This window comes from Marmota marmota, unplaced genomic scaffold, assembly GCF_001458135.2.
Source record: "Marmota marmota marmota unplaced genomic scaffold, marMar, whole genome shotgun sequence".
NCBI lineage: Eukaryota > Metazoa > Chordata > Mammalia > Rodentia > Sciuridae > Marmota > Marmota marmota.
The window spans coordinates 8,064,433-8,090,843 of NW_026000057.1; the positions used below are offsets into that span (position 1 = coordinate 8,064,433).

The window sequence follows — 26,411 nt, forward strand, 5'->3', positions numbered from 1 at the left end:
ACATTTCGAGAGTCGACACAGTAAAACTTAATTGGCTAGAGAAAATGTGTACCATCTTAGATTAATTCCAGAAATTGTTTGAAATTAAAATTCCTATATGAGCATGAAGTATCAGACAGCCATCTCTGGTATGGCTCTATTGAAGTCTACATATGAAGATACTCAGGTTCAATTCGAGGGCATAAATCATCAGTTCTCCTGTTCTCATATTTAAATGACTGTAGCCTATGGGCTGAATGGTATAGTCATTTTTCTCTGCAACTAAACAAGGTAAATAAATGTGATATATTGGCACATCACCCCACCACTCTGCATATGGTGCACATTAAGGTTGTATTCATTTGCCATATGAATATAATTCCTTTTACCACATATACTATTAGTTACAAGCAGTAAATACAGAGTTGTTTTGCTGGAACTTGAAGGCCTGCATTACATCATGGAGCACTAAACATCTTAGACCTTCTGGAGAATTTCATAGACATACTTTTAATGTCGCCTGAACTTGAATACTGCTGGCATACTGCTTCAAAACCCTACTTGAATTCTTCAAGGAGAAAGAAAACACAGGGAAGTCTTGGTACAATGGTATACACCAAAAGCAGAGCCAAAAGGGAAGCTTTGGATGAGGTACATCCTTGAATTAATGCCCTTGACAAAGAATCAGATCAAGAGTCATGTCCCAGGGATAAAAAGGCTACTAGCTTCAAGCATAGCTTTCCTATTCAAAATCTAGTGAACATAAGGAATCTAAATTAAAATACCTTCTAAACAGTTTTGCCCAAATGTAGCTTACAAAAGACCTGTGCTCAATAAGATAATGAGTTTATCTCATAAAAACTGCAGCGCTTGTTTTATTAGGCATATATTGTGATTTTTCCTTAAAAGAGTTATTGTTAAGTTCCAAATCCATGTTAGGTAGGGCAAAATAAAAAATAAAGTAGAGGGCTAGGGCTGTAGCTTAGTGGCAGAGCTCATGACTAGCATGTGTGAGGTACTGGGTTCGATTCTTAGCAACACACACACAAACACACACACACACACACACACACACACACACGGCATTCTGTCCATCTACAACTACCCAAAAAAAAATGTTTTAAAAGAATAACGTGGATTCCCTTTGAAAACTAATATATTTTATCACAAACGTACACATCTTGGCATTTGTGACCCATAAATAATAAACCACAGGCAATTAAAAACAAAGTACATCTGTGTTACCAAGTACTGATTTTCCTATTTCCCATGGTAAGTCCCCAAATGCATCCAGCAGATGGTGCTCTAGGCCACCTACTTACAAGAGGAATATGGTTTGTATTGCATCCACCTATATTTTGGCAAGACAAAGAATAAGGATTTATCAGTAGCTTCAGTAAAACATATTAGGCTTTATGATAAAAGACATAATTCCTAAATATGTGTACAAAAATATACATATGCATAAGCACATGTGCACAGAGGCAACCAGTGAATAATTCACCCCTGGACGTCTTACAATACTACTTCTCTTACAGACTTGATGAGTAGTCTATGTGTTTATCAGTGGTATTTATAGTCACATGGCAAGATCATTCCAAATTCATTAAAAAAAAATTTAGAATGCCTTAAAGTTAGAATTCATTTTTAATTATTGCAGGAATGTCTCATTAGGGTGATACTAGTAAAATTAACAACAGTAGGATTTACGGTAATGACTTAAGTGATTGATGAGAGTATAACAAAATGAAGTTTTAGACAGAGAAAAAGCAGGGCAGCTATGGCATACAGTACTTTAAAAAACAGCTCTGTGGTCTGTTAGTGCTAGCCGTATGGTTAATAAAACCTTCTTTCTAATTAACGGTGCTGAAATATTCTTAAAGAACAGAATCTTTTTGTTATGAAAAAAACTTGAATAGTTTTGTTTTTTTTCAGTAGACGCCATTCCCATAAAGGAGAAAGCTGACATAGATTAGCATGTCTGATTGCAAAAAGGAAAAAAAAAATGCCACCTTTCAATCAAAACCAGAATTCAAGAATGGAAAAGTACTTTACTGAAATACTACACACACAAATCTATGCAACACTCTCACAGTCAGCAACCATTTGCTCCTAAAGCTAATCAACTGTGGCTTTAAAAGAATTACTCCAAGACCTAAAAGTGCCAAATAAGCATTAATTTTTAAAATCCAAGTTTATAATTTATTAATATAAAACAGTCAATAAATAATAACTATTTAAATACCAATTGAATGCATGAGGGCATATTTTCTCTAGCATTTGGAAATGTGCAGTATGGACAATTTTATTCTGAAAGAAAAATATCTCAGGAAAAGTCTTCTGCTAGACAAGATTTAGTTCTAGAACAGAGAGAGCAAGTCCTAGGGCAAGGAGAGGCAATGTACGTCTACATAGAAAATATCTGTCATTGAAATACGCTTGGCTAATTTTATTTTTAAAAATCCACAACCAAATGAATCTTATTTTAAGTTTTCTTGTCACTGAGAAAACTGCGTTCCATAGCAGATTAACCATCACAAGACAAAAGAGTAAAAAATGAAAAACTATCTGGTGGTATACAGGAAAGCAAGCCTTTTGCTAAGTACTCTAGGCAGGTTTCAGAGAACATCTGAATCTTTTTTTAAAACTCCAAATTATACCACGTATAGGCTTTATCAAGCTTGAATTAGCCTGATTTTGTCCAAATAAGATGCATATTTATGTTGGATAGCATTTTTTAAAATAGCTACATGGTTATCAACTTTACATAGAGCCCCATTATCATATTTGAAGAGAATGATACACATAGGCTCATGACCCTAGCAAGTTAAATTTCCACTTGTTATTATGATTTTTAAATTAAAAACTAAATGAGAGCTGAATGAGGCCTATAAAATGAAATAAAAGCAATGTCTTAGTTTTTTCCATTTAATTATTTCCCCCTTCAAGAAAGAAAATAAGTCTAAAATACAAATTTTAAGGTTGAGGCATTATATGCATTTTCAGGCCATATTGCAATTAGATGTATATAAAAGCCTGACCACTTCTTGAAGGTCATTTCTACTGCACCTAAGAGACATGCTACAGGAATGAGCAGAACCTACATCTCCCCTCTGAAAAGCTCTGTCTGCATCGTGGAGCCATCAATGAGCCAGAGGCTTATAAAATCCAAACCAGCTTGTGTGAATGTTTTAGTTTATACATACTAAAAATGTCTTTGTTTTTGTCATTTTCTTTCAAAAAGCTTAGAAAAGCTTTTTCATTTTTTTTAATGTGTGCAAATTCTTATAATATGAAAAAGTGCCTATTTGTCTTTCTCCCAGATTCATCCTTCAAAGCTAAAGCTAAATTAAATTGGGACATCAGATGTTATAAAAGGGCCAGAAAGGACGAGGTTCACTTTGAGAAAGGTAATTTAATTTAGTCAAGATACATTACAATTTTCTAAAATTTGTATTAGATGTGCTATTTTATTATTCTTTTATTTTTTCCTCCTCATTACCAGCATTACTAGGAGTTAATGTCCACCATACTACAGACAATGAGAGAGTATAGATGAAGTGCTTCATGAAAAATATAACATTATAATATGTACTCTAATGCCAACAAGATGGTGTTTGTGCGGTGATTTATTTGCTGAGCATCCTGTGCTTCTGATAACACCTTAGGCCAGTTACTGCTGTTGCTTTCATTTTATAGACAAGAGAAAAGAACCACAGCAGAACTGGGAACTTAGATTTTAGATTTTACTACGAACCCCAGATTAGGTCACACCTACTTGATTCATTTTTTAAAGAGCATGCGTGAAAAAACCATCTCTACATTAATTTATAAAATACCTAAGTATATAAAGATATATTTAAACGTATACCACCAAGCCCCCATATAAAAATAGAATAGTTTCCACGTTCTGGAAAAGCTGAGGATTTCTCATTTTAAAATATATTAAGTCTTGCACCAAACAAACACATTATACCTAAATTTCTGAAATGCAACAGCAATTACATATGAGTATAGCTAGTAATGTCTTTACGTCTCAGAATACACATTAGTAATGACTATGCACAGCATACAAAACATGAGTAAGTAAATGAGTAAAAAAGAAAACAAAACAACCAAGACTCACATTGCTTCCTTTGCAGATGTGTGTACGTGTGTTTTGTTCCTAAATGTTTTAAGATAAATAATAAAATGGTAGATTGATTATCTATGTCAAATTTAAGTTCACCTGAGATAATTTAGTAAATCTTGTAAATGGAAAAAAGAAATTGAAACTAGTCACTCAACCTAGAGGCCAGAAGGCCGAAGAACAGGAACATCAGTGTGCATATGAGAAGAGCGTCAAGTACGTTCCTACAGAATATGAAGAACAAAATCCCTAAAACTGGTAGCTTTAAAATTGATACTGTAACTATATGCATAAAATGGAGAGATCTGTATAAATATGTAAGATACACACCACGTGCACACTACGATTTGATCTGATCACAAAGACTGAGTTATCCACAGTATTATAACCACTGATTTTTTATATTCTATACATGTAGGGAGTTATTCCTACTTTCATTAAAATAAGAAATACATATTAAAAGTTAACTGAGTAAAATCTGTGTTTACTTACCAGTCCAAAGGCTATAACATACATAATAAGAAGCAACTTCGAAAAATACTTTGCATATATTCCTTTTAAAGTCATACTAGCCTTTGACTAAATTTTTTGAACAAAGCTTTTGCTTTCACACAAATATTATCCATTTAAGCACAACTCTGTGGAGTTGATCCAAAATACAATGGGCTTAAACATATTCACAGTGTTTCATAATTTAAGGCTGAGTGACAGAAGTAAATACAACAGTATTCAGGTAATCAGGGACAACATGATCCTTCCTTAGCCAAATACATTGTGACTTACTTTATATTAAGAAACTGTAAATATTTAAGAGCAGTTCAAATGCTCTACCTTATGAAGTAAAAAATCTAAAGCTATTCTTGCAGGAATTCTTCACTATTGTCATAATCATTTTAATTAAATTCTCATTTTTCAGGTGGTCCCTTTAATTGTTTTTTCCTACTTCTTAATGTGTTTTCTGAAGCCATTTCTTTTCTGCAGCTGTGTGCGATTGGCTTTAATGGTTGCTGCTTCCTTTTTTGCCTTCTGTGAATTACAATTTTAAATGGTTACACATTTTTTGTTTTACTGCCTTCAGCACAGTTTCATAAAGATGTTTAAGGCTGTTGGTGAACATTTTCATTTCCCATCTGAAAAACCAAGAGCCAATTTGAATATTCCATATTGGCCTTTTATGACCTATTTTATCTTTTAATATGTAAATGAAAGCATAATTTTATAAAGACTGGTCGATTTCCATGAAATTATAATTTTTATTTTGCTCTTTTAAAATATGAATTCAATAAACAAGATAATATGTGATTGTTCTTTTATGTTATATCTTTTTGTTCATGAATAAAACACCTCTATTTTATTTGGTGACAGCCATTTCCAATGAAGAGCTAGCAGTTTTAGATTGTAAGAATAACTTATAACAGAAAAGTAAGATTTCATGCATCAATTTTAATTATCATGGCCACAAAATGTTTTAATGACCAGTCCATTTAGATATTTCTTAAATTATAACCAAGAAATTAAAAATACTTGATTATTCAGTTTTACTCTCACCATAAGGTAACTTACACTGCAATATGTTATTTCTACATCACATGTAAAAGTTTACTTAAAATGTAAGTTGTACTTACCACCTGGGTTATCTCCAATTCCACTGCTTTTTCCATTCCAGTACCACAGCAGAAGCGTAGCATCACGTGACCCTGAGAGAATGTAGCAATTTCCCCCAATATATGACTCAGAACGAGTGAGGCAAGTGACAACATCCCAATGGCCAAACACCACTTGGATCAATTTTCCTGAAATAGAAAACAATTTTCTTTTAAATTTACTATTTACTAAATTGCTATTTAAAAAAATAAGTTTCTAGTGAGCAGATAACAACTTGTGATGCCATTTTAACTCAGATTCTGAAAACTCGGATTTTATAACAACAACTCTGAATTTTTCCTTAAATACAAACAATAACAAAAAATCAATTAAACAGTGGTAACACTTTTGAAAGGCATATGTTAAACCTATTTCAACAAATGATTCTTGAGGACCAAGAGACCATATCCTTTACAAATGGCTACTGTAAGTAACAAATGGATTGTGTTTACTTATTAAAGCAGGCTCAGGAGCACCCTTACTGGAACCATTTTTAACATTTTCTTGAGTAATCCTACATGATTGAAAATAAAACAAAGCTTGGTTGCCCTTCTGTAAAAGTACTCTGTAATTCAGATTTCACTAATATAAACCAGTGAAGATTTAATGTATTTCTTCTTCTTTTAAGTCACTTTGGAGAGAGCTTCTGCTTTTTTAAACTGGGATTACATGAGTCCATCCAATGTAATTTTTGATGAAAAGACTAATTTATTGTGATTGCAATTTGAGCCAAGTCATTCTTTCTTTGTTTTAATTGTCTAAATGATGAAAATTCCTTTGGGGGTGATGATGAAATCAAGATTAGGCAGTTTAATGGTGATGGCTGGGTACAGTGGAGAGGAACCCAGTCAACTTACTATACCCACAGGGCTTCAAACACAGGAAGAGATGTCCAAGTAAAGATGTCAGGAAGATGTCAGGAAAAAACACTAAAGCCCTTGCCCTTTAGAACTTTTGTTCAGCCAGAGATTGTGTTAAAATTCATAAGAACTCATCTACAGAATTAAGTATCTGTCGCAGCTCCTCTACACCATCCCCAAATTTAGTTCTACTAACATTCCTTTGAAATGTCTACAGAATCTACAAATGAATCTCAAAGAATCTATTAGGCATAGATTTTTTTAAAAAGTCTCAGTAGAGTCATAAAAATATTTCAAATAGTCAAGAAAAAGACTACTAAACTGAAGAAAAAAAATGTACCTAAAAAGCTTGTGTGTTTCAATTGGAATACATAATAAACTATTCAGAAGTACTGGCATCTAAGTGTTTTTAACTTTTCAAGCTAATAATGAATGTAACTAAGAAAGCATTTGCATTAAAAAATTTAAGTTCTTGATTCTAATAAACCCAAGGTTTGGTGGTGCATGCCTGTAATCCCAGCAATTTAGGAGACTGAGGCAGGAGGATCACAGTTTCCAGGCCAGCCTCAGCAACTTAGTGAGACCTATGCAACTTGGTGAGACCCTGTCTCAAAATAAAAGGGACTGAGAAGGTAATTCAATGGTGAAGAACCCTTAGGTTCAGCACCAACTATGGCATGGTGGTGTCCAAGGACACCAAACAGACAAACATGTAACTACAAATAATGACAAGAATTGTACAAGAAAAGAAGAAGATCAGTGAAAGTAACAAAGTAGAACATAATTTGGGTATCGGGGAAGCTCTCCATAAGATGGGGACATTACACATTTACATTACAATCCTCACTACCAAAGGAATAAAATAAACCTAAGGTTTATTACAAGTCTAAAAATTTAAAAATAAAATGCTGAAAGATATATTATCCACATCAGGTGGAATGCTGAATACATGTTTTCACTCATGAGTGGTAGTCTTGCACATAGCATAGTACTAGTAACTTTAATATCAAATTTATTTCAATCTCAAAAGCAAAACAAAAAGTACATTCTTTTCTTCCCATGATTCAGTGGAAGCAAAGACTTCAGTCAAGGCAGGTGTTAACTGCTAAATGTTCAAAAAGTTGTAGGTGGACACAGTACCTTTACTTTATTATTTTTTTAAAGAGAGAGAGAGAGAGAGAGAGAGAGAGAGAGAGATTTTTGATATTTATTTATTTAGTTTTTGGCGGACACAACATCTTTGTTTGTATGTGGTGCTGAGGATCGAACCCGGGCCGCACACATGCCAGGCGAGCGCGATACCGCTTGAGCCACATCCCCAGCCCACTTTATTTTTTTAATATTTATTTTTTAGTTATAGTTGGACACAATACCTTTATTGTATTTATTTATTTTTATGTGGAGCTGAGGATTCAACCCAGGGCCTCACACATGCTAGGCAAGCGCTCTACCACTGAGCCACAACCCCAGCCTTTTAAATGAACACCAACAAAATTTTCACTTACAAAATTAGGTTATATAGATTTTTTAAATTATGGTAAGAATTCAAGACTTTCCAGAATCAAAAACACCAAAATAGAAAATTAAGTATGAAAAACATAATAATTTTTACTTCATTTTAAAATGAAGAGGTCTAGTAGTGAATGGGTACCATGAGATTACAGGCAGGCCTTACATGAGATAAGAGAAGTGAGAAGTCAGGTAGCTGAATGTACTTTTTTCTTTTGTACTGGAGATTGAACCCAGGGATGCTTAACCACTAAGTCACATCCCCAGACCTTTATATATATTTTTTTTATTTTGAGACAGGGCCTCCCTATGTTGCTGAGACTGGTCTGGAATCTGCAGTCCTCCTGCCTCAGCCTCTGAGCCACTGGCATGCACCACCACACCTGGCTGAATGTACTCTTACTAATAATTAGAAAACTGAACGTTAAATTAGTGTGTTTTAATCACTGAAGGAAACTGGACACTCCATCTTGTGTGTATGTGTTGATCAGTGAGTATGTAAGTGACTTGTGTTTAGCCTATTGCTAAGTGTGAGTGTGTAAATACTGGGGTGACTTAAATAGGTTATTTCCAGATAGACTTATTTTGAATGTGAAACTCAGCAAGGAGCATGAGATAAAGAACTAGAACTCAGTAGGAACCTGTGGTAGGGGGTGCGGAGGGGGCACCAGGAGGTTCCCAAAGAGCAGCTGTTTACTTGCTACCTTACTTCCCAACACCTGTGGGCACAGGGTGGAAAGATTTAGCAAGGAAATAAGGCTGCATTAAATAGAGGCAGAATGTTCTAAGATTCACGTGTTAATTCCCATTAGTTAAGTCCATGGCCGTTCTTCCAATGTCAGAGCCCTTGGAAAGCATATACTCAGTCACTGTGCATTCTTCTGCAACTAAAATTCCCTGATGTCTTAATTTTTGCCTATATAGTTATCAAAATAATTTTTCATTTGAAAACTATTGACTGAGCACCTGCAGAGTGCAAGTGCCAGGCTTGTTTAGGTAGACATGGTGGTGATCAGACACAGTCCTGCTCTCAGAGCACCAACTATGGCATGGTGGTGTCCAGGGACACCAAACAGACAAACATGTAACTACAAATAGTGACAAGAATTATACAAGAAAAGAAGAAGATCACAGAAAGTAACAAGGTGGAACACAATTTGGGTGTCGGGGAAGCTCTCCATAAGATGGGGACATTTACACAGTTACTTGGAAAGGGTTTCATATTTTAATAAAGATTAACTTTACTCTCTACAATTTATACTTCAGACCCAACCCTGGAAAACATTATTTTTTTTAGGTTTACTTTTCCCTGCTCTGGCAGGCTTCTGTGGCAATCTCTGCTGTTGCTACGAGGTTGAGGCTCACTCCTCCTAAATAAATCACAACATATAAATACCTGCTGCTCTTTTTGGTAAATTATTTTCTGATAATCTCATAAGTGTTCCTCAACCTTTATTTTTTGTTTCCTTTAATACTAGTCCACCTCTCCACACACTAATATCAAATATTACCACAAGCACTAGAATATCCCTTTTTTGACAGAACAAATTTTCTAGTTAATGTTTTATTTGACAGCTGCGCTACAAATAAAAAAATTCCAGCTCAGGACTCTGCACCACTGAATCTAAAATGTGGCCTGAAAATAATTCCAACTGCCGGGGGAAGGTTTTATTGTTGCCTCTGCTGTTCTGGTTGTGCCCCGAAAACATGATTTATGTTTAAAGAATTTCCTGTTACAACCGTGTTTCTCCTCCCTCCTCCCCCCACCAAATCTAATAAGAGAAGGAATTTTTTTTTGGCTTGTGTGCTAAAATATAATTGAATTCAACACTTGTGATAGCTTTGCCATTATATATTACTGATCATACAGTTTTTCCCATGCTTCTCTGACAAACATAGAAAAAAATGTTTAATATTCTTTTTGTTGTTAAAAACAAATGCATTTACCTTAACTAGATTATTTTAAAATCTACCATCCAAGTTTGCATATAGACATTGAGAAAGATACTTGGATTATCATTTGACATATTTTTTTTTCCTTCAAGTCTCTGGCAAGTATAAATAAATATTTTTATTCACAACTTATGGAAATGAAGTTTAAAGTATTCACACATAATTTTTAAAAAATACATTAGGTTTTTGGGAGAAGGAAAACAACTGATATCTAGTTTATTAAATTTTATGTAACATGGCAGATGTACCAAGAACTTAGTGTTACAAATTATAATGTTTTCCAAATTAACCAATGATTGGTGACACCTGTATGAGACAAGAGGGTACAATCACAACGAATGCTATATTTGAAGACAGAAGAACTAAATTACAAGGCCCAGTTCCATCAGCATTACCTACATAAATTTCAACATGTTACTTAACCTCTTTAAACCTCACTTCAATCATCTGAAAAATAAAGATAAGGACATCTGTCTACTCCACAGGATTATTGTGAGTTGAAAACAATATCATGTATGTAAAAGAATTTTTATAAATTCTAAAAAACTGTGAATATAGGAATTAGCTTAATTATTAGTATTATGAAAGTGAAGCTACTTTTGGTTTATAATATTAACATTCAATGCCTTTAAAAAATAGGGAACATCTGGGGCTGGGGTTGTGGCTCAGTGGTAGACTGCTTGCCTTGCACACTGGGTTTGAGCCTCAGCACCACAGAAAAAAAGAATAAAGATATTGTGTCTATCTACAACTAAAAATATATTTAAAAAAATAGGGAACATCAACAAATTAAAAAAACTTAAATGTCAAAATCGCTTATATGAAATTTTGGAAAAGGCAAGAGGAGATGAGGAACGGGGCAGTGTTTGCAGGAGGCTGAGGGTGTGGGAAGAAGTTGGGCAGCACAAAGGAAATTCTGGAGGGCAGTGGAGTTGCTCTGTACCTTGATTGTGATGTGGTTACTTAACTGTATGCACTGTCGAAACTAATAAGTATAAACCAAAAGGAACAAATTATACCATCTAAATTTAAAAATAAGTCTTTCTAATGTGTGAACAACCAATATACTACTTAAAAGAATATTTACAAGAATCTAGTGAGAAGATATAGCAGGTTTAACCTGAAAGTTAATTTGTGTAAAAAAGAGAGCACAATTTGAGATCAAGTAATGCTAAGGCTGTCAATACCATAGAATAAAAAGGCTAAAATTTGAATTTGATTTCAAAGCAGAGCAAATTCATTATAAAAATTCATTATAATTTCCTACATTTTAGGAAAACTTACCAGTCAGTTCCCATTGCATTTTTAAAAGAAAGTTAGTGAAATTTCAGGTTCAATAGTGTTCCACCTCAAAGACTTAAAACATCTAGTAAAAGCCTGAATGAGCATGCTTTATTCAAGACCCCCAGAACAAAGATATAAGCTATAAAAAAAAAACTAGATCATCAATTCCATAAAGCAAAAATCATGCCTAAAAACAATTTCTGGAGTTACCTCAACGAAAGGTTCATGGTCAATTATCATTTCCCTACTTTCTCTTAGCTATTTGCAATACTATAAAAGAATGAAGAAAAAAAAACAAACTCCTTGAGTAATGAATACTTCATTTTTCAATACACTATACTTGGTAATATAGGAGCATAAACTCATACTTTATATATTACTAATAAGACTGAAAGATTATTTACCTTAAAGCATTTAATTAACTAGAAATCTCAATTAAATAGATATTTCCATTCTGTAATAATATTTCACTAAGACATATGTAGATTCTTGTTTTAGTTAAAATATCTACTTCCAGGGGTTCAGAGCATAGCTCAGTGGTTGAGTATTTTCTAAGCACGTATGAGGACCTAGGTTCAATTACCGGCACCAAACCAAACCAAACCAAACAAAAAAATACACTTCCATAATAAATATTGATTAGTCTAATGAACTGATATATAATTTTAATTATTTAAAGTATTTGATTACATATTTATTATGTGTTTGTTTTATCCTCTGTTTCTAAACTCCATGAAATATCTAAATGCTTTTCCTATAATGCAAACATTTATAAACATTTCTTGGGTTGTATCTCCTGTAATAACAGAGGAGAGCTTGTTTGTCCCCTAGGGAGATACATGCAAATGCATATACAGACTTAAACTATATTTTAACAAGAGTTCCTGTCACACATAAAATCAGTAGTCTGCTACTTTTCTTCATGATGGTGCAGCTTTTGGCAACATTCTATGCAGAATTGGGTGGAGGCAAGATATCTACTCCCAAGAGAGATACTTAATGAGTCTTTCTAGTGAGGAAAAGAAAATCTTTTAAATAACACAAAAGCAGAAAGATACACTATGTCATAAGATCATGCACATACATATGTGTATGGTATTTTCATAGGGGGTTTTGCCTTGAAAACGGTGCCTGGTAGATAAACCTACTATAAAAGACTGCTACTTAAAAACAAGTTGTAGTTTACTCAATAGTGGACAATGTGGCAGATTAGTTGGCAGATTATTATAATAATAAAATAAATATTTATATAAATAATATTAAATAATAATTTTTTTTCTTTTTTGGTACTGGGGACTTAACCCAGGCTTTACCACTGAGCCACATCCCCAGTCTTTTTTGTTTTGTTTCTTGAGACAGGGTCTCATCAAGTTGTGGGCCTCACTAAATTGGAGAGGCTGGCTTTGAACTTGTGATCCTCCTGCCTCAGCCTCTGGAGGCACTGGGATTACAAAATGCACCACCATTCCCAGCAGCAGATTATTTTTTGAAAGAGGAAAACAGTGTCCTCTCATTCTTATTTTACAAATTTCAGAATTATATAGTTTTTGGAAGGAAGAAGATAAGGAAAGCATTCTAAGCCTCTCAATGCCAATAGTTACAAACTTTAGCTTACTAATGGAGGAAAACAAAAATTACCTGTGTCTGTAGAGTAGACTCGGAAACTCTTATCCCAGAAGCCACAGACGAGAATATAGCGGTTGTCTGAAGTGATGACAAAGCACTGGGAGTGGACTTGAATACTTTGGTCTAAAAGGTCAGTGATTTGCCTCCTGTGCATTCCTGTATTGCTGGCTGTGAGAATAGAGGAAGGAAGGAAAAACCTACTAAGCACACATGGACAAAGATTGTCATACTGGGAGTTAGGGGTGAGGAGGAAAGGGGACAATTTCTAAAATAAGAATACTTGACCTTTAAATTAATAATATTTGAAAAACCCAATAGGAAAACACAATTGCTAGAAAAATGTGGGTGGTTAAGTTCAAGATCTTGGTAAAAAATTTTTGCTTAGAGGAAAGAAATAATAACATACAATTTAAAAATAGTGTACAGTTCGCAGTACATGCTTTCTAGCTCTTGGGCAGGACCAAACTAGATTACAACCTCCAGACTGCATCACAGTTAGGTTTGTGTTTCTGACAATCTCATTACATCTATTGTCATGAGAATGGATTCATGTTGTGACAATCTATTACCTTTAACATTTTGTCACAAGGAAGAGATATTAGGATTTAAATGTCATATACTTGAAATATTGTAGCATCTTGTACTACTTTGGCTTTAACGGGTCTTTAATTTGACTAGATGGGAACTCCCATTTCCCCTGTTTACAGCTGTGCTTGCATGTGAGGAAAGGCTAAAATGACTATTTATTAAAGATTCTTGTAATTGAAAAAGCCAAAGCACAGCACACTGCCACTTTCTTACTCCTTATTGAAGCAATAAAACAAGACAGTCTGGCATTGTGTTCCAAGTGCTTCAGAGCACCTGAGATGCGGTTTGTCACAAGGCATGAGGGCAGACACAGAGTGACACGAAGCACCAGGAAAAGTAATAATCCTCTTGGAGGATACTATCAAGTATGCCATTATCAGAGAAGGAATTTTCACTGAGATGCATTTTTGGCTTTGCTTCCGGGGATCTAATTTAGCTTTTATTTTCCAATGCAAATAATGGTTCTCGCACTGTGAAAGAAACTCTATTATACCAGAAATTCAGAATGGACAATACTAATTTCTGCATCTAACTAGTAAGCTCTTTTTATCAGTTTTCAATTTTTGAGGAAAAAAGTTACACATTATTAATAAATATGAAAATAGAAAGATATTTATATTCATTGTGCATAATAACTAAGTCTATGTGGATGGTTTAATAGAAGGCTCGGAAACAAGGAAAAAAGTGTTCCAAACACCCTCCTGTGCTGTGCTGGAAACCACTGGGGACACAGAGGATGGAATCGTCCCTGCCATTATGGTATACACCACATGATACACATGTACATGCGAAGTCCTGCAGAACTCTACCAAAGTCTGTGGGTACAGTGTAGCTATTTTAGGTCAGGAGATAACTGTTTGGTAAAGTAGGTTTCTTATACTTCGGGTGAATTAATGGACTAGAAAGTAATAGCAGTAGAAAACAGGCAGAATTCTAGTTGGGGATCATTTCTCCCCATTCTTCCACACAAAGTGAAGTTGCTAGCAGATGAAAAAGCTTTTACGGATATGGTAACGTAGTAGAAAGAAACAGTATCCTACTGCAGTGAAGGTGTGTGATACATTTTTTTTTAATTCCCCCAAACCTAGAAATCAAAAACAATATATGTGGTACTTTCTAAACTGGTTACTGCAAGTATTTGTGCAAGTATTTCATTCCACATGGGAACTATGAAAATGCTTATTTTGGGCAGTGTTTATATGACTTCTGCTTCTATGATATAAACTTCCATTGGTCACTTTTTGGTAGTGGCCTCTGGGAAAACCTCTTCAACAGATCTGGGCATATGCATAATTTTGAACTCAGGGACCACAAAGTACCCATGGACAAAGGATGATGCCCCTTCAGCCTTAAGATGAACTATTTCCTAAGCAAGTGCTTATAATTTAACATCACAAAGCCTTCTATCTATCTATCTATCTATCTATCTATCTATCTATCTATCTATCTAGTATATTTCACAGCAGCTTTTACATAATCTTATTGTTTTCAATAGTAAACTTCTTGAGATTCAGTAAAGTACTTTTATTCAATGAAAATTGAGTATATTTGTCTAAATAAGCAGTCTTCAAACTCAGGCATGCATACCCCTAGGGGTATGAGACTTCCCAGGGGATAAACAGGCACAGATGTTTTTAAGGGAATCAATCTCTAGTTCTTCAACTTTCATATTCTCTTGCCTAAAATTGATTTGCCTGAGAACTCTCCTGTGAGTTTTCCTTTCTCGTCTCCCTTTCCTCATGCTCTTCTAACACTAGATAAAATAATGAGATATTTCCCTTCCATGTAGAGTCTTACTAGGATGCTTTACCCCAGGGTATAAACATCTCTTGGGAGCTTAATACAGGGATAATTCAAATAGTGATGTGATATCAAAAAGTGAATGCTTAGATATATTCTGTGTAGTTAAGGTGGTTTTCAATAAAATAAAATGAGGATCTAATCACACTGTTAATTAATACATCATTAAAAATAAGCTTCAATAATAGATTGTTACAATGAAAGATAACTTATTATTAGACCACAAAGATAACTTATTATTAGATCACTATATACATTTTGCCACATACAAAGGAGTTCAAAGATGTCTGACACAGTTAAAACTCCTTCCTTTCTCATCTATTTTCTATGTGAGTAACATTCCTTAGAGCTTCCATATCTTTCTTTATTTTGGAGATGAGGTCTCAATATCCAGGTTGGTTTTGGACTCTTGGACTCAACTGATCCTCCTGCCTCAGCTTCCCAAGTGCTGGGATATTGGCGTGCATCACCTTGCCTGGCTATCATTCCCATCCTTAAAAACAAAATAGTAGGATAGACCTGTTGACAGACAGTAGGTCCATCTAGGAATACCCAAACTAATTGGGGGAAAGCTCCATCTATTTCAATAAAAACTGGTTTCCAATAAATGTCTGTGTTATTTTTACATTTAATAAATATTTTATTATAATGCTAACATAAGTATTAATACTTATAATGATCACTCAATGTAGATTAATTTTGTAGAAAGGTGAGCCTTCTGGTCATAGACAATTTTAAAATTTAAATTTATATACCTGTGTTTAATTTTCTGTATATTTTTATTGCTGAAAAGTGTAATTTTAAAAAGGTAAGATAAAATTATGTGTGGGAAGTAGGATAAAAACATAAATTGAAGATGAAACAGGAATGAAGTAAAATCTCTAATTATTAAGGGCTTTTATATGCATTTTTAAAAAATAGAAATTTTTTCTAGGTGCAGTAGTGCACACCTGTAATCCCAGCAGCTCAGGAGGCTGAGGCAGGAGGATCACAAGTTCAAAGCCAGCCTCAGGGGCTGGGGATGTGGCTCAAGCGGTAGCGCGCTCGCCTGGCATGCGTGCGGCCAGGGTTCGATCCTCAGCACCACATACAAACAAGGATGTTTTGTCCGCCGAAAACTAAAAAATAAATATTAAAAAAAAAAAAAAGCCAGCCTCAGCAACTTAGCAAAGAAGCCCTTCTCAAAACAAAACATAAAAAGGGCTGGAGATGTGGCTCAGTGGTTAAGTACCCCTGAGTTCAATCCCTGGTACCAAAAATAAAAAATAATAATAATAAAAATAGAAATTGTTGAGTATCAATTCATTCTGATACTTAGGGATTCCATTGGATACATACAATTTTTTTTTTATCTATGCCAGAAATTCTAAGTATTTCAACTTGGGATGAAACTTTTAGAAGTCAACCTTAAAATTTTTGAGAAGATAACATGGTTTTAAATAATGATTTTAGGAACAGAGGCACAGTCTAATGACTGGAGATCTAGAGCACAGAGGGCAATCGATGGTCCACAGGATGGATCAGGCCCATGCCTGTTTTTTTTTATATATATAGTTTTATTAGAAAACAACCATGTTCATTTATTTATGTATTGTCTATGGTGGCTTTGTGCTATCATGTCAGAGTTAGGTAGTTGTTCTGAAACCTCATGGCTCACAAGCCTAAAATATTTACTATCCGGCCCTTTACTAAAAAAGCTTACCCATCCTTGTTATAAAGGTTACAATTGCGGATTTCATTAGACTTTACACTAAAGATATTTATTGGCACATTTTAAAGCAAACAATGAGCCTATAAATCAGAAATAAGGCTTTCTATGACTTAGAGAATGGGCTTTACTATTTTCCTCACTTCTAAAGCTATACAAGTAAGATTTTAATTTTTTTAAAAAATGTATTCAAAGCAAAATGCAATTTAGAAAATAGTAGTACTTATCCTTCATATAGATGCTTTTTAGATTTCTGCTTATATTTTAGAAAAATGGTAAATAAATTGGTTTTGAGCTTTAGGTTATTTTTGTCCATCCTGATAGTCTACCTGCAAATGGTAGCCATTTAGCTCTCTATTGAGACAAAGCTTTTAAAGACAAAAAAAGTAATGTATGCATAGGGGACATCTTGGATTTGAAAAAATAAATCTATTAATTCATACACTTTCTTTAAAAATGTTAAACTCTACCAAATTTATTTGTACCAGAGAAATCTGACAAAATTATGAGCCAAACATCAATGCTGGTAGCCTACCCCAGAGGGAGGCAACTGGGCTTTTTATTCTAAAAGTTATTGAACAGCATCTTCAAGGCTGAACATTCTTGGTGATGCCACATTTGAAATGCTCCCATATGAGGATGAAAATTCCAACTAACCTACTCAAAAGACATAGCAGCAATTACATATTCTAAGTCATGTGCTGCAGAAGCACAGTTTATCCCAATGGCTCTTTCTGATCTTCTCCCTGTTTTATCCCTCCCGAACAAATTTAACCTCCAATGGCAATTTATTGGGCTGCAGGACCCTAGGAAAATGAATACAAATATCTTAACGCTACCATTGGCTGGGTAATATATTTCAACTTTGAAACTGCTCTGCAATTGCACATTAATCCCCAGACTGAACGGAGGGTCTAGAAAGAAAGGATTGATCTCTTTTAATGATGAAACCCTGGCACTACAGTTTTATTTTTCACAACACAGTGCTGCTAAGAACCCCACTGTTATTATGAAAATTTCCCTAGCAAAGGAGCTCCATCACATTACCGGTGCGCCAATTCATCATAACGTGCCTCGCTCCTGCTCATCAACAAGTCTGAGTGATGAAAAGATCCAATATTATCCTGACAGTACTTCATGCGCATTCTCAATCACACATTATTACAGCATCCATATTAATTTTCAGTGACACGCGTCCTAGGCCTGTTCAAATTAGGCAAACCAACGAGGGGGAGTTGATGAAATACCAGCATAGCCACAGCTCATTGCATTCCAATTTGCATGCAAATGGTTTATCAGGAAAATTCCATTCCCAGCAACCAGCAAGTGAAAAACAACTGTAATCTACACTTCAGGGCCACCATACAGAGCTTAATGAATCGCAAAGAGAGAAGGAAGTGACAGACCTATGAGAGGATCGATTTCCACTGGCAGCTGGTATGGCTGGTCTTGTACAGCACCTTGATGAGCTGGAATTCACAAAAGATTAGAAAAAAAAAAAGCATTATTTTTCATATAGTAAACTACATAAAAATGCACAAGTCAAATCTTACGTAGAATTGTTTCCAACCTCCAAATCTTGCAGTTTTGTGAAATTTAAAGACTAAAAATCCAGGTGCTTTTATGGCTAGCTTATTAAACATTTATTTTAGATTAGTGCTGTTCTGAACATGTGCCATCAGCAGTGGCTCCAGTCCTGGGCCATAAGCTATAGCAGATGCTTGACTGGCAACCTCTGATGCTGCAACAAAACAAAATTAAGTGGTAAAGCGTGCTGAAAACAAAATGTGACAACCATCTGCTGACTGTAGCAAATACTATTTTTTCGTTACTTCTTAAAAAGGCAGTTTTGAATGCTGCAGCACAAAGGATCCACAAAAACGTCAGTTTATGATGGAGAAAGGGAAAGCTCTAAGTCAGGGAACATTTAATGTTTCATCCATCACTTAAAAGCAATCAATTGAAAGTTTGAATAAAAATAAAGAAAGCTATCCGCAGATAAATGTTTTAGTTAAATGCATTTGGCTGAAATATTTTCTTAAAGATTGGATTGAGGGTTTTTAAAAAAAGTTTTATTAATATTTAATATTTCCATGGTTTCAATTTAAAAATATTCTGAGAAGCAAATGAGTTAGAAAAATCAATCTATACTAAGAATAGTTTGTTCCATTCTCAAAATGACTTTAAAGATTCAGGCACGCTTCTTTTTTTAACTGAAAAGAGGTTTTGCAAGCCATCTCCTTGCGGAAGGTAGGAGGACTTGGGCAAAGAGGAAGCTACTGGATGGGTATGCAGGCCAGGCGCATCATATGCCCTAAAAGGAAGAGTTTGGGAGAGATGATCTTTTCAGCTTCACAGTTCTGATAGTTAAATTCTGGGCCCTTTTCCAAACTATTTTCCCCAAATGACTCACGCATTCACCCTGGTTAGTATCTGCCTTTTATAGACTCACAAGGATTTACATTACCACTTGGTTGATAATAGAGCTCTGCTCAATACTATAAGATTTTAGGAGATCTTCCTGTCTTTGAGGGGATGAAAATAATAATCAGATATATTTCAATGAGTTCATTTGATTATTTTAAAACTTACTGTCTTATTTTCCCTAGTTAATACATGCCAACTTTTCAAGGATGTCTGGAAGGCCATTAATACTGATAAATATCTAAGTAAGTACAATACTGGCATTAAAGTTTATAGTTTAGTGTGTATAAGAAGCTGAAGCCACAACGACTCACTCTTTTTTATTGAAGGTATTTGCCTTTGCTGATTACTGGCTCTGCTGATAAAGAAATCATAGGCTGCCTGATCAAGGAAAAAGCCCCAAAGCCTCTGGTCTGCCCAAGAGTAATACCAGTGTCAATCTGCACTAATGCCTTGAGAACTTTTCTCTACTTCTCTGAGAATCTAAGCTCATAGGAACATTAAAACCACTGTCAGTGAAAAGGGCTTATGGAAGTAATCTTACCACTGACCATCTGACCAGTAATTTGCAACTGACCATTATGTGACCTTGGGTAAGTTATGTAGCCTCTGTGCTTCAGTTCCCTAATCTGGGTTTAGTTGGATAATATAAAATTGCCAACCTGACCATTTTGACCTATAAAAACAGCAATTTGATATGGTTTGACTAAAAACAGAATCTATATCCTCAACTTGTTGGAGGGCTTAAGTACCCATAAAATCATTAAAATGATCCTTAGAAACTAGAAAATGCTTTATAAACATTAGCTGTTGTTATTTATTTTGGAGGAGGTCTTCCAAGTCCTTTGAATGAGAGAGGAAGATAAAGATTTTTTTTTTCTCTTTTGAGGTGCTAGGGATCGAATCCAGGGCCTGTTTGAGGCACATGCTGTATTGCTGAGCTACAGCCTAGTCCAGGATTGTGCCTTTTCTAAATCAGGACATAGATAGTACTCAAAGAACTGGCAGAGCTAGCTGTTTCGTGAATGAATTATGAAAATCACAGATCCTTAGAAAAGACAGAATCTAAAATTTTTTAAAAGTTAGAGAAACATGAATTTGATATTTAATGAAGAGAAAGAGCGAGTTCTAATGTTGGTTTTAATTAAGGGATTCTAACAGGTAAAGATAAAATGAAATATTGGATGCATACAAACATACCTGAAATGAGGCACAGATTAACAGAATAGATGTTTAATATTTTTAGGTGTAGATATAATCCAGAACTGGAGATCTCATCCTAGAAAGGTAACTCTGTGGTGAAGCCCCACATTATCATCTTTGTGTTTATCTATGAAGAGTTGCTAGTCACACTGCAAAGGCAGCATGCATGTAAAGGTGGGGATGAAAAGCACTAATGACATAGGCACAGACAATGAGGACTCACTGAGGAGAAAAGTACAGGCAAAGAATCTGTAGAACTCTGCATTCCCCCAGGCTCTTACCTTACAGAAAGGTGATCTGAGGCTAGGAATTGTCAGATGCCCCATAAGTGATACTCCAGCAAAGGGAACTCTAATTCACTTTACATACTTTTCAAAAAATTGGACATGGAGAAGAGAACACCTGGCCACCAAGTACTAAGGGAAGCAAGCTTTTTAATCAGGAACATTCCCCTTCCTCAAAAGGGGAATGCCAGGAGCTTAGTTGTCCATGCTTAGAGCGTAGCCTTACAACCTGGGTATCAACTGGAGACTTAGGAGCCCCTTGAGTCTAATAGCTGCTGAGCCAGCAATTCCAGAGACTGAGGTGGGGTGGTACAGCAGGACTTTTCAGCAGTTGAGTCTATCTTTAGACGAGAATTTCAGTTTAACGAGAATTATAGAATATCCTCCCATATTCTATAATTCTCTTTAAACTGAAATTCCCAGGATGTCAGAAACAGCCACCCAGGATAAGCATTATTTGTGGTGGCCCTGGTGTTGTGAACATTAAAACATTTGCAAAACTCTTAAGGGCAACTGCACACAGAGTAGGTAAATCCTTGGTACGTTTGATAGCACATACCCACCAGTATGTTCTTCTAATGGATAGAAATCAGAGAGCCCCAAAAGTACATTTCTTAAACAAATCATAATGTTTAGTGTCCATACACAAGTATGTCACTTGCATATACTTCTCTAAGAGTTCAATTGAAGCAGACCCAATTAGAGAGACTAAATGTCAGCTTCAGTTTTGACCATCTCCATTTTTTCTAAAATCTATTCTCTAATCAATTGTTTCCATTGTTTCACTTCCAGTGTCCAGGAAAATGACTATATTTAATCAATTCTGATACCACCCAGAGATTCTTTGTGACCAATGCTTTATTGAATCAGGTCAGTATACCAGGTTTATGTTTGGAATGTCTTTTATTCCATTCTAAAATCTCTTCTATTAATTTGAATGAGGACTTTGCTCAAGAATTTATACTTGGGCAGCCAATTTCAGGTATTCTAATTTGTAGTGCTTTATGCACACTTTATAGATTTAATGACAAATTAACAGACCATTAAAATATATTCTTTTAGAACTTCCTACCTATAACAATGGCTTGGGGGAAAAGCCTATAATCTGTAGGACTTTAGAAGAATTTCCTCCTTATTTCTTTTGTTTCTTAAATTAGAGGGCAAAAAAGAACAGTGCTAAATTCAGGTCCCAACATTCTGTTCTAATGAGAAGCAATAAAATCACAAAGGGATGAACATAAAATCTGAGCTGGAAAACCTGGGTTCAAGCTCTGCCACTGACTGGCAGATGTGATGGTGAGTGAGCCCAGCATCTTCACTGAAGAAACACTGCAGCCAAGGAACTCTACCACCTCTTTAAACTTGGATGGCTTTTGATTCTAATGGTTACTTTAATTGGGCATGGTCATTCAGCTCTTAGTGGAAGAATAGAAGGTACCAACAGAAGGGCATGCAGCATGTGAGCTGTATAATTTAACTACTCCATAACAAACACTATCGTGCTGTACACAAAAAGTTTCTGTCAGATATCAGACAATTCAAAGTATTTATCAAATGAATGAGTGGGGGCAAAATCTGATAAATAAGTACACGCTATTTATAAATAAAATAGTGTCATTGTATTAAAATGTTATACTAGAAACAATATTTATTTCCAAGGATAAAGAGAAACTGCCAGATGCCAAAGAACAGTTTAAGCTTTAACATTTGTACCACAGACCTCGGAGGTGGGAGGGGCTTCTTCCAGTCTTTCAAACTAATCGACATTTTGATTCAGACTCATGCTTGTTAACCAAAAGCTCAAGCGTTAAGATACATACTCGTGGGTATGACAATATCTTCCTACAGTGTTCAGCAGGCACTTGGCCTTTCTTTACTCACCAGGAAGGTTGTGCCACTTGTTCACAGCAAAGAGTCTATTAGCAGTGACCGTGATCACAGCAGGAGCAGCCCAGCCAGGCTGGGTGTTGGCTGCCACGTGGGTGACAGGGGAGTTAGAGGGGAACTTGAGGACCATGATGACATCCTGCTGGGCTTGGTCTGTGAACATCAATGGACTCTGCAGGAGGAGATACTGTTGAGAGGGCATGACAAGACCCAAATACACATGAAGGAGAAGACAAAGGAGGAGAAGAAAGAGCAGGAAAAGAAGAAGACCATGTTAACACAGGTTGCAAGTCGAGCCACAGAAAGGCTGCAGAAACAGCATCATGATTTGCTTATTTTTTTACATGGCATTATTTGGGATTTTCGGGGACTGAAGTAGAATATGTTAAACAAAAACACTTCAAAAATCTATAAATGTCATTAGCTCCCTTTCCCTCCCCACTGCCATAGAAAACTAAAAGAATGATTTGATTTAGATTCTAAATAGGCAAAGTATTGGGATTACATTAAACTGTTTTAGTTGCTATTACGTAATGATCTTTGGGATTAAAAATAAAAGAAGGATAAGAATAGGCAATAGGTGTAAAAACTAGCCGAGGTAATTTCCAAAGATCATCAAAAGAAGTCTTGAATTAGCTCAAAGATTTTGACAACTAAATAAAGAGATAATTAAAACAAATATATTTATAAGCAATAGTTAGGCAGCATGCATATATTATTATGGTCAAGAAATAATTTATGAATGTAATATACCAACTTAATTATACAGGTGTTTCAAAGCAATGCATAATTAAATGTACTTGTAAAAACAATATATTTATATAGTGCACCAAGTAATAAACACTGCCTATTGTAATGCAAATGCCACTGTTCTCAGTGTAGCTACAAGTAAAGAGAAATATCTAGATGGTTCTCATCCCTCTCATTAAAAAAAACTAAAGCTCAAAACTTTTTTGATTTGTCCTTTGAAAGCAAAAAGTAATTGAAAATGTTAAATGAAACACTCTTCTAATAACCTGCAACAAAATAAATCTTGAAGACTGCTAAGGATTTGGAACATTGCTACAACCCATATGTCATAACCCAAGACATATACAACACAACTCTGATTTATTGGCTTTATTTATACTTTGTGGTAATCTGCTATCATACAATAATTGCACTGTACATTTTCAGTGATTCTCTCCAACCATGTCTATTTTCTAATAGCTGATTAGTATCATTCAGAATTGAAACACATTGATGAAATGCTTCTGGCTGCTTTCCTACTGCCATATTTCAAAACACCAGGTATATGTAAATGTGTAGGCACATATATTTAACACATATTTATTCAGAACTGCTAATAAAAAATTAAATACATTTGCATTTTTATTATCAGTCCTTTTAAAAAAGTTATTAAGAGTACTTAGAAAAACATATTGCACTAAGAATTCCTATTTGCACTCTTTGCATAAAGGTGTAAATAAAGGCAACTAATAAGCTACCCAGACACCCTTCTGAGCAAGTGGCTAAAAGCCAATCAATATTATGAGTTAATCCTCCCTGGATGCTCATTCAATTAAAGGTGTCAGTAATGCCTCATCTGATGTGGCCTCAATTAAATCCAACTATCTGATGGTGTGAAAACACAAGGGGATACAGCAACAGCAGCAAAACCAGACAAATAGGCAGCCTTCGTGTGCCTGCTAATTACTACACCTGGTGTATATTATGGCTCATGCACTTAATGCAGCACGAGGTGGCATTAATTTCTGCTGTATTCATGTGTGTGTGTGTATGTGTGTGTGTGGGGTGGGGTGCACTGATGGTTGATGGGGGAACTCATCTGAATGTTGGTAAAAACAATTAATAAACGTGTGTGCCTTTGATTTTTAAAATCCCTGATATCAGTAAGTACTTTTTGTCACACAAAGAACCATTTATATGGTTCTTAAGGAATTCTGTGAAATCAGGCAAAAAATAAGAAAAAAGGAACAACAATGAACAAAAATCCTATAAGCTAGTTTTAAACAAGTCCTGTGGAAGGGAAATGAAAATAATTTCAGAGTACCAAGCCTTATTTTTCAATTACATAGTTTTTAAATAATATTTACTCAAGTCAATTTATAAACTCTGAGAAAATCAGAGTACAACATAATAATAAAGTCTCCCTGAAAGGAAGTTCATACATATTTCTGAGCTTAACAGCTCATATTATAAATATAATTAGGCTCAAATTGAATAATTCCAATGTTTATGCCCTTAAAAACACACACGAAAAATGTCTAATGTGTAGGAAGAATGTCTTGTTTACATAGTGACTCTAGTGGGCTGACTCTTAGCCACAGGCAAGGACAAACCACTTTCCACAGCAGGCTGCAGATACAATACCAGAATTGTCCACAGCAGTCTCACAACCAGCTGTCCCTCCAGTCAGTTCCTGCACACCCCATCCTGACTAGAGCTCCCTACACACATGCACACCACAAGAAGCTCTCTCAGGAGCTCCATCATAACCTTCGCTAATAAGCACGAATGAGGAGCACCAGCAGTAAGACAGCACGCTCCACCTTCCTGGGCTGCTCTGTGGCGATGGCAGCAGCCACAGATAAGCAGAGCTACTGATAAAAAAAAGCTTTAAGAGAACAAGCCCTCTTTTAACCTGGGGAGCTCAGGCGAGACTGGTCTGAAGTGGAAGTAGCCAGATCTCATTTGGTTTCCCCCAGATTAAGTGTATACTTGCCACCAACTCTAGTTTCTTTTTACTATGCCTTTCTTTTCCACCCACCTATGTATAAGGCAAAAACCAGAATTTATATAAGTCTAAAAAGAAGTTCAGGTATTTAATTCAGAGGGTAAAGATAAAAAGAAAGAGGGTGCCCCCGCCTCATGTGAGCATGTGCCTTCCCACCTAGGGACAGTAAAGCTGATCTGCTTCAATGAGCCAATAATCTTTTGCCACAAGGAAGGCTGGGCATGGGAGCGTGTGCATTGCCTCAGTAACCATGGCTGTGCGGTGACCCAGGCAGAAAGTCAATGGGGCAGCAGAGGGGCTTCCATTAGCCAGCACCCAAACAGCCTGGTCTCACTGACAAGCTATTACTAAAACTAATTCCAAAGCCCAAGCATAAATCATTCTTACTATTTTTATGGCATTATCTTCCATTGGTTATGGCCTTTGTGTAGTAGTTTTCAACCCACTAGACTCACCCTTTATGTTTGTTAAAATCTGGTCTCACTGGTTTTAAAACATGTAGTGAGAAGGTGATAAAAATATTTTTAAAAATAAATATTATAGTTTATTATTATGGCCAATTCATGTTCCTAAAGAAATAAAGGGGAAAACTCTGGAAGTAGAAAGAAGATGAGAAAGAAGCAAAAGGGAAAAAGACACAGAAGAAGTGGAAGTGGGAAGAGAAAGAAAAAAAAAAAGAGAAAGACCAGAGGTGGACAGGCCTCAGTCTGTGTCTTGCCCTTTCAGCTGTTGCTCCTTCCTTCCTAATGTCAAAATCCTGCCATCTTTTTTTTTTTTTTTTTTTTTTTTTTTTTTT

The 26,411-nt window shown here is 35.4% G+C and overlaps 1 protein-coding gene across 6 annotated transcripts in view; it reads right to left on the bottom strand.

Annotated features, from left to right (window-relative positions):
• Positions 1-26,411, bottom strand: part of Lrba (LPS responsive beige-like anchor protein) — a 607,623-nt gene that overhangs the window by 24,847 nt on the left and 556,365 nt on the right. For 4 of the 6 annotated variants that reach the window (XM_048813494.1, XM_048813492.1, XM_048813491.1 and 1 more), the window contains 4 exons: positions 22,873-23,065; positions 18,487-18,549; positions 12,997-13,152; positions 5,734-5,901 (listed from right to left, as the gene is read on the bottom strand). In XM_048813494.1, coding sequence (XP_048669451.1) covers positions 5,734-5,901; positions 12,997-13,152; positions 18,487-18,549; positions 22,873-23,065 — 580 coding nt within the window. The remainder of the gene's footprint in view (positions 1-5,733; positions 5,902-12,996; positions 13,153-18,486; positions 18,550-22,872; positions 23,066-26,411) is intronic. The other 2 variants (XM_048813495.1, XM_048813493.1) reach the window with 1 other exon arrangement.